This window comes from Heptranchias perlo, chromosome 6 (assembly GCF_035084215.1).
Source record: "Heptranchias perlo isolate sHepPer1 chromosome 6, sHepPer1.hap1, whole genome shotgun sequence".
Lineage (NCBI taxonomy): Eukaryota > Metazoa > Chordata > Chondrichthyes > Hexanchiformes > Hexanchidae > Heptranchias > Heptranchias perlo.
This window is the reverse complement of record NC_090330.1, coordinates 109,150,777-109,169,639: the sequence shown is the minus strand read 5'-3', so window position 1 is coordinate 109,169,639 and position 18,863 is coordinate 109,150,777. Positions and strand designations below refer to the sequence as shown.

Sequence of the window (18,863 nt, the reverse complement as noted above, 5' to 3'; positions counted from 1 at the left end):
ACTTGTCTGGCACGAATGTTAATTGCCAGTTATCAGCCCAAGCCTGGATATTGTCCAGGTCTTGCTGCATGCAGGCACGGACTGCTTCATTATCTGAGGGGTTGCGAATGGAACTGAACACTGTGCGATCATCAGCGAACATCCCCATTTTTGACCTTATTGTGGAGGGAAGGTCATTGATGAAGCAGCTGAAGATGGTTGGGCCCAGGACACTGCCCTGAGGAACTCCTGCAGCAATGTCCTGGGGCTGAGATGATTGGCCTCCAACAACCACTACCATCTTCCTCTGTGCTAGCTATGACTCCAGCAACTGGAGAGTTTTCCCCCGATTCCCATTGACTTCAATTTTACTAGGGCTCCTTGGTGCCACACTCGATCAAATGCTGCCTTGTTGTCAACATGACAACAGTTAATTACTGCCAATCAACCTCTCTGCCACTGAAAATTAATTATTACATGTGTGGAGTCTCATTCCTTCAGGTTTTAATTGTTGTTGGAAATTTTAAAAATGTCAAATTTTAACTTTAATTTCTTTTTACTTTTCCTTTCTGTCTCTTTTTCACTCTCTCTTAATCCAGTCTTTCTTTCCCTCTCTCTATTTCTCTTTCTGTACCTGATGTGACATTGAATTCACCCACTCTAATTCACCCTCTTTCTCAGTCCTTGTGCTGTTTATTTCTCACCCCTTTGATCTGATTGATTGAGGAGATACCCTGTTGTTTGCCCTGTTCGCTCAGCTCCCAGATGCCCTGTTTCCCTCGCTGCGACGTTATCAGCTCGCACTTTCAGCAGAAAATTTAAAAGCCTAAACGTGCCAGGGCAAGTCTGACTAGTGGCAGACTTTGTAAGATGTCCTGCTGCAGCAGATTTGTTCTTAGTCACTGCTGTAGCACTGACTCCTTATTTGTTAGGCTTTTGGTGGTGTAATCCTCTCAATACACGAAAAGGTTTAAAGAATTTTTATCTTTCCTGATCCAGCACTCCAGCACAGTCCGATACAGGAATGCTCAGAGGGAGGACAGTGATATAAAGATGATTCAGGAAAAGAAGGAGCAAGCTGAAATGAAACGGTAATTTTGCTGTTCTCTGCAGAACATTTTCAGCTCCGCTGTAATTTCATCATCTGCCGAGAAACATTTCTGAACATAGTCTTGATAAAAATTTTCCATCTCGCTTTTCTCTTCAGGAAGGTTCAGGAAGAAGAATTACGTGAAAATCATCCTTACTTTGACAAACCTCTCTTTATCGTTGGTCGAGAACACAGGTTTAGAACTTTCTGCCGTGTAATAGTGAGAGCCCGATTTAATGCGTGAGTCTCTCTCCAAAAGAACATTTTCCTTCTTGCGTGCTTAGATTTAATGGGCCAGAAATTGCTGGGGAAAAAAAATAATGAAGAGTTTCATGGCGCTCGTCATTGTTAATGCGTAAAAAGCCCAGCGACTTGTGGCGAGGAAGAGATACCCCGTGAATTGCGAATCGTCACAATTTGCTGGACGATTTGCCTCATGTAAACGGCATCTCTCCCTCAACCTCCCCGTGAGCTTCAAGAAATTGCTGGATTTGTGCCGTAAACACGAATGAATCTCGCCGCGGATATTTACAACTGGTATTTCATGTCGTAAGGGCCCTGTTGATGGGGTGATTTATGAAACTCAACCTTGGAGGCTCAGAAAGGGAACAGTTGAAATTGTGGAGTCTCATTCCTACAGGTAGTAAATTGTTCCTAGAGGTTTTAAAAATTTTTAATTCTTTTTACTTTTCCTTTCTGTCTTTTTTTTTCTCTCTCTTAATCCAATCTTTCTTTCCCGCTCTTTATTTCTCTTTCTGTTCCTGATTTGACTCTAATTCACCCGATTTCCTTCTCCGTCGTTCCTCTGTTTCTTTCTCGATCCTTAAATCTCATTGTTTAAGGAGAGAGACTGTTGGTCCCCTCGTTCGCTGAGGTCCCAGATGCCCCGTCATCAGCTCGTACTTCCAGCAAGTTCCGGCACAAAAATAATATGAACCGAAGGGTGAGGAAAAAGATCCAATTCACGGCCCGTGTCGCGGGATGCCCCACTCCAGCAAATTCTGGACCGATGTGTTCTGTACACAGTCTTGGTCTTTTTTTTCATTAATTCATTGTTAAGACTAAAATACATGGTCATGTTTGGGGGGGGAAAGATTAACAACACAAATTCAAGCAGTGTACTAAAGACTTCGTGCACATCAGGAGGTCAAACAGCTTAGACTTAAATTACGAGGGCAAAAGTTGCCAGCCTCTGCAACTTGCCGTGCAGCCTTCGCAACTTGCCGTGGAGTCTTGCAGTTTTGTCCCAGTGCAATACACTGTTTTCACATGTCACAACCAGGCTCTTATTTTATAGATCAAAGACTGATCCAATCACAGGAGCCGTTAAGAATACCAAATACCATCAACTATAGTAAGTTTTCTTTTAACCTGCCGTCATCTTGTGTTGCATTATGTCAATAAAAAAAACACGACCTTTATAACTTATGAACATATTACATGCCGTAATGCTTTAGAACACCAACCCAGAGCGACAGCTGTAAAAGTGACGTGGAATTTCCTGGGGGACCCCCGACTCCATTGGTGTGGGACCTCCACCAGCCCTCACCCAAGGGCGGATTCCCCAAGTGCTGGGGACGGGATTATTTCCATAGCTCGAGCAGGCTGCCAGCTTCTGTAAGGGTGCGTCACAGGCAGCTGCCCTGGCTCGAGCTGATCACCCCCCCCCGACCCCACCTTGCACGGCGGTGTGGAATCCTCCAGAGGCCCAAATAGGCCAAAGGAAAGGAATCATCGAATCATACGGCACAGGAGGAGGCTATTCGGCCCATCGTGCCTGTGCCGGCTCTTTGAAAGAGCTATCCAATTAGTCCCACTCCTCCTGCTCTTTCCCCACAGCCCTGCAAATTTTTCTTTTCAAGTATTTATCCAATTCCCTTTTGAAAGTTATTATTGAATCTGCTTCCACCGCCCTTTCAGGCAGCGCGTTCCAGATCATAACAACTCGCTGCGTGAAAGTAAAACCTCATCTCCCCCTCTGGTACTTTTGCCAATCACCTTCACTCTGCGTCCTCTGGTTATTGATATGATAACTTCATTGTGTTTGTCACAGTTTAACTGTTTTATTGTAATATCTGCTAGTGATTTGCTTGGATTGGTTACCTACCTGGACTGGGTGATGATTGTAGTCACTATCTGCTCGTGTATATCCATGATGTTTGAGACACCTTTTACCACAGTTATGCACACACCAACTTTGCAGGTAACGTCATGTAGGCATTGTGTCTGCACTTAAATTAATAAATACCCTAGTTCAGCCATCATATGTTAAAATATGGAATGTCTAATGAAAACATCTTACATTTTCCTGTTTAAAATTCCAGTGTCCCATTTCCACCTATGTATTGTTCAATTTCATATCATTTTTAGATTTTTAAATGAATCGATCACTTTATTAAAGTACCTCTCTCGACTGGTACCACTCTCGCCTCTGAGTCAGAAGGTCGTGGGTTCAAGCCCCACTCCAGGCACTTGAGTACGTAATCTCAGCTGACGCTCCCAGTGCAGTGCTGAGGGAGCGCTGCACTGCCGGAGGTGCCGTCTTTCGGATGAGATGTTAAACTGAGTCCCCGTCTGCCCTCTCGGGTGGATGTAAAAGATCCCCGTGGCACTATTTTGAAGAAGAGCAGGGGAGTTCTCCCTGGCCAGTATTTATCCCTCAACCAACATCACTTTTAAAAAAAAAAATTATCTGATCATTATCGCATTGCTGTTTGTGGGATCTTGCTGTGCGCAAATTGGCAGCCTTGTTTCCTACATTAAAAATGTGACTACACTTCAAAAATACTTCATTTGCTGTAAAGCGCTTTGGGAAGTCCTGAGGCCGTGAAAGGCGTCATATGAATGCAAGTCTTTTTTTTCTTTTCATAGAATCCTAGAAAATTACGGCACAGGAGGAGGCCATTTGGCCCATCGGCCTGTGCCAGCCGAGAAGGAGCTATCCAGCCAATCCCACTTTCCAGCTCTTGGCCCGTAGCCCTGTAGGTTACGGCACTTCAAGTGCATATCCAAGGACTTTTTAAATGAGTTGAGGGTTTCTGCCTCTCCCACCCTCTCAGGCAGTGAGTTCCAGACCCCCACCACCCTCTGGGTGAAAAAATTTCTCCTCAACTCCCCTCTAATCCTTCTACCAATTACTTTAAATCTATGCCCCCTGGTTATTGACCTCTCTGCTAAGGAAAATAGGTCCTTCCTATCCTCCCAACTAGGCCCCTCATAATTTTACACACCTCAACTAAATCTCCCCTCAGCCTCCTCTGTTCCAAAGAGAACAACCCCAGCCTCTCCAGTCTTTCCTCATAGCTAAAATTCTCCAGTCCTGGCAACATCCTCGTAAATCTCATCTGTACCCTCTCCAGTGCAATCACATCTTTCCTGCAATGTGGTGATCAGAACTGTACACAGTACTCAAGCTGTGGCCTAACTAGTGTTTTATAGAGTTCTGGTATAACCTCCCTGCTTCTATATTCTATACTTAGCTAATAAAGGAAAGTATCCCGTATGCCTTCGGAACCACCTTATCTACCTGTCCTGCTGCCTTCAGGGATCTGTGGACATGCACTCCAAGGTCCCTCACTTCCTCTACACCTCTCAGTATCCTCCCATTTATTGTGTACTCCCTTGCCTTGTTTGCCCTTCCCCAAATGCATTACCTCACGCTTCTCCGGGTTGAATTCCATGTGCCACTTTTCTGCCCACCTGACCAGTCCGTTGATATCTTCCTGCAGTCTACAGTTTTCCTCCTCATTACCGACCACATGGCCAATTTTTGAATCATCTGCAAACTTCTTGATCAAACCCTCAGCATTTCAATCGAATTCATTGATGTATATCACGAAAAGCAAGGGACCCCACTGGAAACAGCCTTCCAGTCACAAAAACACCCGTCGACCATTACCCTTTGCTTCCTGCCACTGAGCCAGTTTGGATCCAACTTGCCACTTTCCCTTGGATCCCATGGGCTTTTACTTTTCTGACCAGTCTGCCATGTGGGACCCTGTCAAAAGCCTTGCTGAAATCCATGTACACATCATCAAACACGTACCCTCATCGAACCCCCCGCCCCCGACCTTGTTGCCTCCTCAAAAAATTCAATCAAGTTGTTATAATTTTATAATTATAGTAGTTATATTTTAGGGGTGATTTTCAAATGTCGTGCTCCTGGCGAGACGCCTCACCCACTGGAAAAATCATGAGAGGCCATACCCACGTTCATACAATCATTTAAATTAATAGCCAGAAAATCGGGCTCGAATTTCTACCATGCACCCCTGCTCCCCTATTTGAGTAACCCTGGTGACTCCCTGCACAGCCAGCAGAAAGCCCATTATCTGAGTCTGCCGAGTGTCCACCGCGTGAACGAGCGAGTGGTCGTTGTTGCAGGCCTCCGTTCGTGCCGCAAATCGATCGCCGCCGCTTCTCTGCGTACGCAGTGTTTCAGCACATGTGCAGAAGAGACAATGCTCAATGGATTATTGGCCAAACTCATCGCTCCCCACCAACACCAACGCTGAAAATGTCGGCAATTGCGGAGGTTGGATGTGTGAATAAATATTGTGTGAGCTGTTAGCTTCTCTCAACTCTAAATTGTCATGTGGTTCATAGGAACAGGAGTAGGCCATTCAGCCCCTCGTGCCTGCTCCGCCATTTGATAAGATCACGGCTGATCTGTGATCTAACTCCATATACCTGCCTTTGGCCCATATCCCTTAATACCTTTGGTTGCCAAAAAGCTATCTATCTCAGATTTAAATTCAGCAATTGAGCTCGTATCAATTGCCGTTTGCGGAAGAGAGTTCCAAACTTCTACCACCCTTTGTGTGTAGAAATGTTTTCTAATCTCGCTCCTGAAAGGTCTGGCTCCAACTTTTAGACTGTGCCCCATATTTGGGGTTGCCAACTCTGCTTGGACATATCCCTTGAGGTTTCATCGCATGATCTCTCACCTCCAACTGCCCCGCCCGGTGAAAGAGCCTTTTTTCCCTCCCCTTATCTCCAGTATATTATTTTAACGCCCCTACGATTTTTTTTCTCCCGGATTTTTGCTCGCAGCAGTGCCCTGGAGATCAATCTTCAATTCCTGGAGACTCCAGGGCAATCCTGGAGGATTGGCAACCCTACCCTGTGGGCTGTTGCTGCGGCAATATAGAGTTCGACTCCTTCCGTTGTGATATGACTTTCTTCGGAGGCGGAGTAAAGCCAATGAGTAAACATAGGTTTGCACAGGCTGTTTTAATAGCTACCTTGACACTCTGTGTTCTTTTCTACTAAAATCTAATCGGGCAGTGTCGATTCTAATCTCAGGATTCCCCATGGAGGGCCCCAATGGACCGAGCGAGATTTAACGTAAGAACTCTCTGTGTTTGTTTAATTGATGAGTCATATCTGCTCATAAAAGGGTCAAAAATAGGACTCTGCTGCGCAGTTTGTTTCCTTGTCTGACCTGACCCCTTAACGATGAATAATTGGCCCATCTCGCAGCATCTCCTGTACAAAACAGAAACTGAAAATTAGAAGAAAAGCAGCTTGTTCGCTTTTTATGTTTTATTTTTCCTCACAGCAAGTAATTGAGGGAATTTGGAGGGTCGCAGATGTTACGACGATGCATCCCTTAAGGAGTCCAACGATAAACAAAGCAAAGAGTTCAGCCAGAACTCATACTTTTCTTGCGTAGGGTTAGGCTGTTTATGCCGACACCTGATGATTCATGTGATATTAAGTAGTGTGACGCCCCTCAACGTAAAAACAAAATATTAGCCAAAAATTATATTTTAGCTCCAAAAGTAAAATATTTAATTTAAAACTCAAGTCCTGTTTGTCTGAATGAAAAACAACAACTTGCATTTATATAGCGCCTTTAACATAGTAAAACGTCCCAAGGTGCTTCGCAGGAGCGATTATCAGACAAAATTTGACACCGAGTCACAAAAGGAGACATTAGGACAGGTGACCGAAAGCTTGGTCGAAGAGATAGGCTTTAAGGATCGTTTTAAAAGAGGACAGAGAGGCGGAGAGGTTTAGGGAGGGAATTCCAGAGCTTAGGGCCCTAGGCAGCTGAAGGCACGGCCGCCAATGGTGAGGCGAAGAAAATCGGGGATGCACAGGAGGCGAGAATTGGAGGAGCGCAGAGATCTCGGAGGGTTGTAGGGCTGGAGGAGGTTACAGAGATAGGGCTGTGAATACTTCCTACTGGACAATCATGGTGGCTGCTGGTGTCCATCAAGCCTGTGCCGACTCTTTGAAAGAGCAATCCAATTAGTCCCACTCCCCCTGCTCTTTCCCCGTAGCCCTGTAAATATCTCCTTTTCAAGTAAATAAATTTAAAACAGAAATAGACAGTTTCCTAGAAGTAAAGGGAATTAGGGGTTACGGGGAGCGGGCAGGAAATTGGACATGAATTTAGATTTGAGGTTAGGATCAGATCAGCCATGATCTTATTGAATGGCGGAGCAGGCTCGAGGGGCCGATTGGCCTACTCCTGCTCCTATTTCTTATGTTCTTATGTTCTTATTTATCCAATTCCTCTTTTGAAAGTTATTATTGAATCTGCTTCCACCGCCCTTTCAGGCAGCGCATAACTCGCTGCGTAAAAAATATCCTCCTCATTTCACTCCTGGATTTTTTTACCAATTATCTTAAATCTGTGTCCTCTGGTTACCGACCAGAATTATTTGATGAGTTATGATTTGCGTTCCATTTTTTGTCAGTTTATATTTGTTGGTGTTTTGTGTTTCAGATGGCAGAGTACGTGTTTGTAATTTTTATGAGCATTGAGCTCAATCTAAAAATTTTGGCAGACGGGCTATTCTTCACACCTACAGCTGTCATCAGGGATTTCGGAGGAGTGATGGACATATTTATTTACCTTGTAAGCCTTTAGTTTATGCATCTTACCTTAAAGCTAAGTTCTCAAGGCCAACTGTTGATATTTCTAAGGAACAAGACTACACAGTGAAGAATATCAGCTCTAAACCAGAATCATAGAATCATACAGCACAGCAGGAGGCCATTTGGCCCATCGTGCCTGTACTTGCTCTTTGAAAGAGCTATCCAATTAGCCCCATAGCCCTGTGAAATTTTTCCCTTCAAGTATTTATCCAATTCCCTTTTGAAAGTTACTATTGAATCTGCTTCCACCACCCTTTCAGGCAGCGCATTCCAGATCGTAACAACTCGCTGCGTAAAAAATGTTTTCCTTATGTCATCTTTGGTTCTTTTGCCAATTACCTTTTAAATCTGTGTCCTCTGGTTACCGACCCTCCTGCCAGTGGAAACCGTTTCTCCTTATTTACTCTATCAAAACAGTTCATGATTTTTCACACCTTTATAAAAGTTAACTCAATAGAAATATAGGCCAAATCTAAAGTCTGTACAAATTTGGAGCACTGTGCACAGTTCTGGTCTCCATGTTATCAAAAAGGATATAAAGGCACTGGAGAAGGTGCAAACAAGATTTACAAGGATGATACCAGAACTGAGAGGTTATACTGAAAGGAAGCTAGATAAGCACATGACATATAGATGAAAGATTGAACAGGCTGGGGCTCTTTTCTAGAAAAGAGAAGGCTGAGGGGTGACCTGATCGAGGTCTTTAAGATTATGAAAGGGTTTGATGGGGTAGATGTGAAAAAGATGTTTCAACAGGAGACCAAAACGAGGGGCCATAAATATAAGACAGTCACCAATAAATCCAATCGGGAATTCAGGAGAAACTTCTTCACCCAGAGAGTGGTGAGAATGTGGAACTCGCTCCCACAAGGAGTAGTTGAGGCGAATAGCATGGATGCATTTAAGGGGGATGTTAGATAAATACATGAGGGAGAAAGGAATAGAAGGATATGCTGATAGGATGAGATGAAGTAGGGAGGGAGGAGGCTCGTGTGGAAAATAAACACCGGGATAGACCAGTTGGGCCGAATGGCCTGTTTCTGAGCTGCACATTCTCTGTCTATGCACCTATAAAGGGTAATTTTATGACTTTGTGCTTCCAGTGTGGAGGCTCGCCTTCTGGGAGTTCACATTGAGAATTTGAGCGTGCCCCCCCCTCCCCTTCACCCCCCCTCCACCCCCCCTCCACCGCACCTCCCTCCCCTTCCCTCCGCAACCCCCCTCCCCTTCCCTCCGCACCCCCCCTCCCCTTCCCTCCGCACCCCCCCTCCCCTTCCCTCCGCACCCCCCCTCCCCTTCCCTCCGCACCCCCCCCTCCCCTTCCCTCCGCACCCCCCCTCCCCTTCCCTCCGCACCCCCCCTCCCCCTTCCCTCCGCACCCCCCTCCCCTTCCCTCCGCACCCCCCTCCCCTTCCCTCCGCACCCCCCTCCCCTTCCCTCCGCACCCCCCTCCCCTTCCCTCCGCACCCCCCTCCCCTTCCCTCCGCACCCCCCCCTCCCCTTCCCTCCGCACCCCCCCCCTCCCCTTCCCTCCGCACCCCCCCCCTCCCCTTCCCTCCGCACCCCCCCCTCCCCTTCCCTCTGCACCCCCCCTCTCCTTCCCTCCGCATCCTCCCTCCGCACGCCCCCTCCCCCTCCCTCCGCACCCTCCCTCCGCACCCCCCCTCCCCTTCCCTCCGCACCCTCCCTCCGCACCCCCCCTCCCCTTCCCTCCGCACCCTCCCTCCGCACCCCCTCCCCTTCCCTCCGCACCCCCTCCCCTTCCCTCCGCACCCCCCTCCCCTTCCCTCCGCACCCCCCCTCCCCTTCCCTCCGCACCCCCTCAGCACCACCCTCCCCTCCACCCCCCTCCCCTCCACCGCACCCCCCCCTCCCCTTCCCTCCACCACCCTCCCCTCCACCGCACCCCCCTCTCAACAAGTTTACACGTCCGTTTGTCTTGATCGACAGGAAATTGTGGGAAATTCCCGCTACGGACCCCCGTTGGCGAGTTCCCCCAGCGCGCGCCGGTAAAATTACCATCGGAGCATCATGTTTCTAATATAAAGGTGCGTGAGAAAAGTTTGGGGACTGAAAATCGACAGCCCTTCCAGCCCACTCAGGTAGAAGAGACACAAATTATTCTTCCCTGGCAGTTTCCGCAGACAGTGCCTGGTTAGAGGCCAAGCCTCTGCCCCCTCAACAGTGATGGTGAGGGGAGAAGATTGATAAGTCTCTCCTAACAGAGACTCACTTAACAGGCAAAAGATAAAAGTTAATATTCCTACAATGAAAAGGGACTTCAAAACAGTCTAATTAACCCTTCCCTTACAGTTTGCATGCTGTTGCAAAAGGTAATTTCCAGACTTGGGTGTTTTGAGGACATAAGAGAGGTGTGGACAGAATCTGGGCATTTACTAGATCGTTTACAGGAACTGCTCTCTTTAGAGCAGAGAAGGTTAAGGGTTTTGATAGAGTAAATAAGGAGAAACTGTTTCCAGTGGCAGGAGGGTCGGTAACCAGAGGACACAGATTTAAGGTATTTGGCAAAAGAGCCAGAGGGGGAGATGAGGAGAAATGTTTTTACGCAGCGAGTTGTTATGATCTGGAACGCACTGCCTGAAAGGGCGGTGGCAGCAGATTCAATAATAACTTTCAAAAGGGAATTGGATAAATACTTGAAAAGGAGAAAATTGCAGGGCAATGGGGAAAGAGCAGGGGGAGGGGGACCAATTGGACAGCTCTTTCAAAGAGCCGGCGCAGGCACAACGGGCCGAATGGCCTCTTTCTGTGCTGTAAGATTCCACCTCCCCCTCACAATTGCACTAGAATTAGGCTTTCCACTCATGCTGTTATTTTTATAGTTGAGTCTCGCTGCCTGCCAAGGACATTTTATTGTTTTAATGCTGTTTATCTTTTATCCTATTCCTTAGCTAAGTTTGATCTTTCTCTGCTGGATGCCGCATAACGTTCCTGCCAAATCTGGAGCGCAACTTCTGATGATGCTTCGGTGCCTAAGACCCCTTCGCATATTCAAATTGGTTCCTCAGATGAGGAAAGTTGTACGGGAAGTATTCAGTGGTTTCAAAGAAATATTTCTAGTGAGTAACCATGTATGTGAAACCTTTCTGTATCTTTATAACGTAACGTACAATAGCCATTGTATCGTAGGAACAGGAGGAGGCCATTCAGCCCCTCAAGCCTGTTCCACCATTCAATTAGATCATGGCTGATCTGTATCTCAACTCTGTTTACCTGCCTTGGTTCCGTAACCTTTAATCCCCTCACCCAACAAAAATCTATCAATCTCAGTTTTGAAATTTTCAATTGACCCCCAGCCTCAACAGCTTTTTGGGGGGAGAGAGTTCCAGATTTCCACTCCCCTTTGTGTGAAGAAGTGCTTCCTGACATCACCCCCTGAACGGCCTGGCTCTAATTTTAAGGTTCTGCCCCCTTGTTCTGGACTCCCCCCACCAGAGGAAATAGTTTATCTCTATCCACCCTATCAAATCCTTTCATCATCTTAAACACCTGGATTAGATCACCCCCTTAATCTTCTATATCATGAATAAAGGGAGTGATAACACACTGTTCAAAGCCTATTGTGTTGTAGCACATCAGGCACTTAGGTCCGCTATATGTGCATTGTGCACAGTGTGTGGTGCTCGGGAAATGCAGTTAAGGGGAGAAAAATTGTTCGTGGATTCATGAGCCCATAATGCATTCTCAGCTCCTAACAAAGAGTGCTGTCGCTCTTAGTGAACCCCTTCAGCCACACTGTGCCCTTTATCTCAAAAGGGATTCAGCTCGATACTTGTGGAAGGAGCTGAGGTTTGACTTAAATTATTTCAATGCTTGGTCGGTGTTTTGCTTTCTTTATTGTAACCCACAAATTCCTAGGCTTCTAAAGATGGATCCACTTTCCTAGCTCCAGGTGTTAGCGAGTGCTGCTGTACTGTTGCGCTGCTACTATCTGTAACCTCCTCCAGCCCTACAAACCTCCGAGATCTCTGCGCTCCTCCGATTATGGCCTCTTGCGCGTCGCCGATTTTTATCGCCCCACCATTGGCGGCCGTGCCTTCAGCTGCCTGGGCCCTAAGCTCTGGAATTCCCTCCCTAAACCTCTCCGCCTCTCTCTCCTCCTTTTAAAATGCTCCTTAAAACCTGCATCTTTGACCAAGCACCTGTCCTAATATCCCCTTATGTGGCTCGGTGTCAAATTTTGTTTGATAATCGCTCCTATGAAGTGCCTTGGGATATTTTACTACGTTAAAGGCGCTATATAAATGCAGGTGGTTGTTCCTTAAATAGTAAGGAGCTGTCGTCTTGCTCACCCCTCTGTACTTAATGGTTTTGGAGGAGGGAGAGGAGAGTCAGATGAGACACAAAAGGGAGGTTAATTTATTCCCTCGGTAATCTAAAAAGACCCACCCCTACGGCACCGTCCATTTATACCGGCCAGGGAAGAGTTATTTGGACCTGTCTCTGAGAAGACCTGCTTCAGGAGACTACGATCCCTAAGAAAGGTCATCACTGAACATCCAGGACAGGGAAGGCCAAGGTGGCAGCTGCCTTCAATATCTTTGTTGCCACTGTGTCCGTCCAAGCAACAGCAAGAGCCATGTGTCAAATCTCCCGACTCCTAGAATCGTACAGCACAGAAGGAGGCCATTCGGCCCATCGTGCCCATGCTGGCTCTTTGAAAGAGCTATCCAATTAGTCCCACTCCCCCCGCTCTTTCCCCATAGCCCTGCAAAATGTTTCCTTTTCAAGTATTTATCCAATTCCCGTTTTGAAAGTTACTGTTGAACCTGAGTTGACTGTTGACTTTGAGCCGAATTATTCAGTTCACACAGAGTCTACTGATGACCTTCTCTTCCTTCAGGTTTCAATCCTTTTGCTGACACTAATGCTCGTTTTTGCAAGCTTTGGAGTTCAGCTCTTTGCTGGAAAACTTGCAAAGTGCAATGATCCGCATATCACCAGAAGGGTAAGGGATTTATCATCATCAAACCGCTAATGAAACTCTATCTTTCTTCTTCATCTTTAAATTTGTTTTGAGCTCATCTGAGTTTGTTTCCCGAGAGCCGGGGCTTGCAAAACAAAATCTTTGAAACTGTAGTGGTTACTTTCCGTAGAGTGCTCTGTCAAATATCAAGGTCGTGCAAACACTGACTGACCCTGACTATTCAAGTGAATTTAATATCAGATTGTCAATATTCAAAAATATTTAGCTGCGTATCCATTTTGTTGTTGACGCTTCAATGAGCTAATTGCCCACAGTCCTATTTAAACTTGTTAAAATGTAAAAGTTTTCAAGTCAGTGAATTGCAACTTCCACCACTCACCAATTTGCAGTGAACCCCATTGTGAATCTTTGGGATGCCCTTTCGTTACTGCATGCCATGCTGCTCGTTAATTATTATCTTTATTTCTTGAGAAATTCTTGTCCTTTGAAGTGGAGCCCAAAAGACATCCATTTAATTAATGACGAACGGAAGTGGGTTTGTCCCACTAGAGTCGGCAATGAGATTCCCCACAGAGCCCGTCTGCAGCTTGGCGTGGCAGCAAGTGTAATTGCTGTGTTAGGTGGACCAGCCTGGAGCAGCCTGAACCCGGTCCCTGCCAAGTATTCTCATGTTTGTGTGTGCTCACGACATCGTAACTTTTTTTTTTGGATAATTTCCACCAACTTCTCCAGTGACTCCTCTCACAGAGGAATAGCTGGCTGATGCCTCTTTGTGAAAAAAAAAATCATGCAAACCTGATTTCAACAGTCACAAATCTTCCTATTTATTGTGCGATGGATCTCTGGTGGTTATATGACCTAATATTTTTTTAAATTATTTTTTATCGGCTACAGTTAATAGATACGCATTTGAAGAATTGACCAAGTTTTGATTTTTATGACAATGATTTTATATGAGAGTAATTGGACATGTCGCTCTTTTCTACTTGGTGCCTTGCCTTTATGTTCCTATACAGCCCCCACCCCTTTAAAACAGGCTGGCGCTTATATTAGCCAAAACGCGAAAACCATTAACCGTTTGCATTAACGTCAATTTCAGAGATTGCCGGTTACAACGCCTTAAGTGCTCCATATATTTCGGGCAGAAACAGCTGAGTTTACTCACTAGTTTGCACCTGGTTAAGGTGCACTGAATGCAGGAACATAAGTAAATGACACCTCGTTAATGTTCACTTATCTTTTGTGTACTTAAGCCACTTCTAATATCCTATTCATGGTGTGGGGTTACACAGACTGCAGTTGCAAACATGGCTTCATTAGTGACGCAAAATCGTCGAGCAGAAATTGATAGCCAAGTTCCGCACCCATGAGGACGGCCTCAACCGGGATCTTGGGTTCATGTCACGCTACACGTAACCCCACCAGCGAACAAAAGCTTTCTGTTTTTAATATAACGGGTCATTTGGTGTCTTTCTCTTCCTTCGGGATGTTTCTGCCTCTTTTTTTTTGGTATTTGTATATTCGGTGGCCCTGTAGGTGACACCTCTCTGTCTGAACACTCTGATTGCCTTGGCAACGGGCAGTTGGAAAGACTATCTGTAACCACCAGTTATTGTTCTGTGATTTATAAATGCGATAGGTTCGAGGATTTCATTTCCACATACACCTGAGGAAGGAGGAAGCCCCCGAAAGCTTGTGATTTTCAAATAAAATAGTTGGACTATAACTTGGTGTTGTAAAATTGTTTACAATTGTCAACCCCAGTCCATCACCGGTATCTCCACATCTATGGTATATAGTAGAGTACTGTGATAGTGCTATCACAATATACAGACCATTGCGTATAACAAATCACGTTCACACGAACGCAGCTGCTATAAACAGTGGGGACTGTATTACCTTTTTAAACTCTTAGCAGAAGGGATAGTTCTGTAATAAATAATACACTGCAACCTTTTTATTAAAAGTTATTATACGTCTCCCATCTTTTTATCCGTTTTTAACAAATAACAATGTTAAAAGTAAATCATTAAATATTTTGCAGATGGTTATTGTACCATGTTCTGGGTTTTAGGAACTTTGTCACGGCATGTTCAGGATCAATGTCAGTGTCTCGAAGAATCTCAATCTGAAGTTAAAAGCAGGTGAAAATAAGCCGGGCTTTTGGGTGCCTCGAGTTTGGTGAGTCCAAAGAAAAGTAAAGCAACACCAGGAAACCGCATCGATGCAGCATTGCTGAGAAAAGTTTGTCTAAAATAAATGTTATGCTCATTGTTTTGTATTATGATTGACAGGATATTTACTCTTCGACGGAGTCTTTCTTATAAAGAAATAATATCTTCCGTAATATCTTCTATGCACTTGCTATAAACTTCCCATTTTTTAAGTAACAACTGCATAGCTCGCTTAACAAATAAGGCACTGGAATAAAAACAGAAAATGCTGGTAACACTCAGCAGGTCAGGCAGCACCTGTGGAGAAAGAAACAGAGTTAATGTTTCAGATCGATGAGCTTTCGTCAGAACTGCAATTTTTATTTCAGATTTCCAGCATCCGCTGTATTTTGCTTTTAATTAAGACACTGGTCCTAGGTAAATCGTCGAATCATACAGCACAGAAAGAGGCCATTCAGCCCATCGTGCCTGTGCTGGCTCTTTGAAAGAGCTATCCAATTAGTCCCACTCCCCTGCTCTTTCCTCATAGCCCTGCAAATTGTTCCTTTTCAAGCATTTATCCAATTCCCTTTAGAAAGTTACTATTGGAATCTGCTTCCACCGCCCTTTCAGGCAGTACATTCCAGATCATAACAACTCGCTGCGTAAAAAAAAAAATTCTCCTCATCTCCCCTCTGGTTCTTTTGCCAATTACCTTAAATCTGTGTCCTCTGGTTACCGACCCTCCTGCCAGTGGAAACAGTTTCTCCTTATTCACTCTGTCAAAACCCCTCATAATTTTGAACACCTCTATTAAATCTCCCCTTAACCTTCTCTGCTCTAAGGAGAACAATTCCAGCTTCTCTAGTCAATAAGGCATTTTAATAAGAAATTAAAATCAGGACAGAGTCTTTTGTAGAAGGACTCCACTAATGGTTCGGCAAGTTTATTGAACTAGAAACCTAAGCATTCAGGCTAAGTCCCACGTTTGATCTCAGCTCTGTGCTGAGTTAGCTGATCTCATTGTAGGGTGGGGTGGAAATTGTTCCCAATGCTAATCGCTAGCTGGTGACCCCTGTTGGATGTGTGCTGCCCCTGTGGACGAGTATCCTGCTAACACTCACTGAGTTAGGATATGTGGCAGCAGAGTTTTGGGATGAGCCGACGGAGGGTGGAAGATGGGAGGCCGGCCAGGAGAGCATTGGAATAGTCGAGTCTGGAGGTAACAAAGGCACGGATGAGGGTTTCAGCAGCAGACGAGCTGAGGCGGGGGACAGAGACAGGCGATGTTACGGAAGTGACATTAACAGCTTCATGAGAGGAAATTGGTGGAGGGGGGAAAATAGTCTGTCTTGGGGTAAAGTCCATCGACTCCAGCGAACCTGAAATAGAACATGAACCACAAAGACAGAATTATCTTACTTTAAAGATTTTCTGCTGCAGAAGTGGGAAAAAAAAATTGGAGTTATAAATACAAGACTCACTCTGGACTGGCGCACTAGCTCATTTAGATTAAATGAACATTTGACAATGTATGTAAAATAAAACAATAATGCACTTAGAATGATCATTTGTATCGGAACTAAATTATGATCGATTATCTGTTCTATGAATTAAACTTTTAAACGGCAACCAAGCATGTCCTAGATTATTAATTCATTACTTATTGGTTATGACAGGGTCTCATCTCCAGTCATAGTGCTGAGCTAGCATTGCTGATTTTGCATCGATATACCTGTAGAGGCTGGTCAAACAAAAATAATTGGAATAATCAATCTTTCAGTATTTCCTTCGGCTTCAAGTTTAATCTTTGCGTTTGACTGGAACGAAACAGTTCACAGCTTTGTATTCCGTTACCGAGAGAGTGGTGAGGTAAATAGCATAGGGGAAACTAGATAAACACACGAGGGAGAAAGGAATAGAAGGATATGCTGATAGGGTGAGATGAAGTAGGGAGGGAGGAGGCTCGTGTGGAGCATAAACACCAGCATGGACCAGTTGGGCCGAATGGCCTGTTTCTGTGCTGTAAATTCTATATAATTATTGTAACTTATTCTCCCCTCTGGTTCTTTTGCCAATTACCTTAAATCTGTGTCCTCTGGTTACCGACCCTCCTGCCAGTGGAAACAGTTTCTCCTTATTTGCTCAATCAAAACCCTTCATAACCCTCTATTAATTCTCCCCTCAACCTGCTCTGCTCCAAGGAGAACAACCCCAGCTTCTCTCTTCACCTTATGATGTAGAAGGCCGCCCGGAGCAGGAGCGGCAGCCCGCCGTGAGCTGCAGCGGCCAGGATCAAATTCCTGAGAACTGCACTCAGTAAGAGACGCTGGTCTGTTAGCAAGACAGCTGACAGCGCTGATAGTTGTTATTATATCTTGACCTGAAAGGTGCAGCTTAAAAATAACTTTGAGAAACTGAGGGGATTAGAGTGGAGACATTGAGTTTCCTCTAGGAGTTGTGGTGCATTAACTGATACTGAACTAAGAGAAGCTTATTGCTTGCCAAGGGAGAACTGTTGCTCGTTATTATGTCTGTACGAGAAAGAACAAGTTTTCGCCTCTACCTTGTCCAGACAGTGGACCTGCCTTTTCTTCACCTACTCTCAGATTAGGCGAACATTACAGTACGTCAATCTAATATCTTGTGATGGATAAAATCAACACAAAGAGAGCTTCAGTTTTGGATTGTTTACATAGGTCAGTGCCAGCTTATAGATCATTGGGCACAAGACAACTGTTACCTATCTTGTGAAGTGGTGCTCCTATTCCACTAAGTATTCATAGCGTTCATAATAAATGTAATTTAATTTTGTGAAAGACTCTGAATAATATCACACTCAACAAAGGTTCATCACCCCCTGCGCTCGCTGACCTACACTGGCTCCCGGGCCGGCAGTACCTCGATTTTAAAATTCTCATCCTTGGTTTCAAATCCCTCCATGGCCTCACCCCTCCCTATCTCTGTAACCTCCACCAGACCTATAACCCTCCGAGATCTCTGCGCTCCTCCAATTCTGGCCTCTTGCGCATCCCCGATTTTCATCGCTCCACCATTGGCGGCCGTGCCTTCAGCTGCCTGGGCCCTAAGCTCTGGAATTCCCTCCCTAAACCTCTCTGCCTCTCTACCTCTCTCCTCCTTCAAGACGCTCCTTAAAACCTACCTCTTTGATCAAGATTTTGGTCACCTGTCCTAATATCTCCTTATGCGGCTCGGTGTCAAATTTTGTCTGATAATCGCTCCTGTGAAGCACCTTGGGATGTTTTACCACATTAAGAGCGCTGTATAAATGCAAGTAGTTGTTGTAATCTTATAATAACTTGAAAGCCGTAGTTAGCATTAAAATATGCTTTTGGTACATTGGTACTGGTACATCTGTTGTCTGAAGAATCGGGAGAATTGATTTATATAGAGTTACATAGAATTCTAGAGAGTCTACAGCACAGAAACAGGCCATTCGGCCCAACTGGTCTATGCTGATGTTTATGCTCCACACGAGCCTCCTCCCACCCCTCTTCATCTCACGCTATCAGCATATCCTTCTATTCCTTTCTCCCTCATGTGCTTATCTAGCTTCCCCTTAAATGCTTCTATTCCATTCACCTAAACCACTGCTTGTGGGAGTGAGTTCCACATTCTCACCACTCTCTCTGGGTAAAAAAAAATTCTCCTGAATCCCCTATTGGATTTATTGGTGACCATCTTATATTTATGGCCCCTAGTTTTGGTCTCCTCCACAAACACTACACCTACACTGTCGAACCCTTTCACAATTTTAAAGACCTCTATCAGGTCACCCCTCAGC

General features: G+C 45.2%; 1 protein-coding gene across 1 annotated transcript in view; it reads left to right on the top strand.

Annotated features, from left to right (window-relative positions):
* nalcn (sodium leak channel, non-selective) overlaps window positions 1-18,863 on the top strand; it is a 182,781-nt gene that overhangs the window by 119,907 nt on the left and 44,011 nt on the right. The window contains exons 20-27 of the mRNA XM_067986611.1: window positions 979-1,070; window positions 1,187-1,309; window positions 2,367-2,423; window positions 3,152-3,272; window positions 7,806-7,937; window positions 10,870-11,037; window positions 12,822-12,926; window positions 14,980-15,086. Coding sequence (XP_067842712.1) covers window positions 979-1,070; window positions 1,187-1,309; window positions 2,367-2,423; window positions 3,152-3,272; window positions 7,806-7,937; window positions 10,870-11,037; window positions 12,822-12,926; window positions 14,980-15,086 — 905 coding nt within the window. The remainder of the gene's footprint in view (window positions 1-978; window positions 1,071-1,186; window positions 1,310-2,366; window positions 2,424-3,151; window positions 3,273-7,805; window positions 7,938-10,869; window positions 11,038-12,821; window positions 12,927-14,979; window positions 15,087-18,863) is intronic.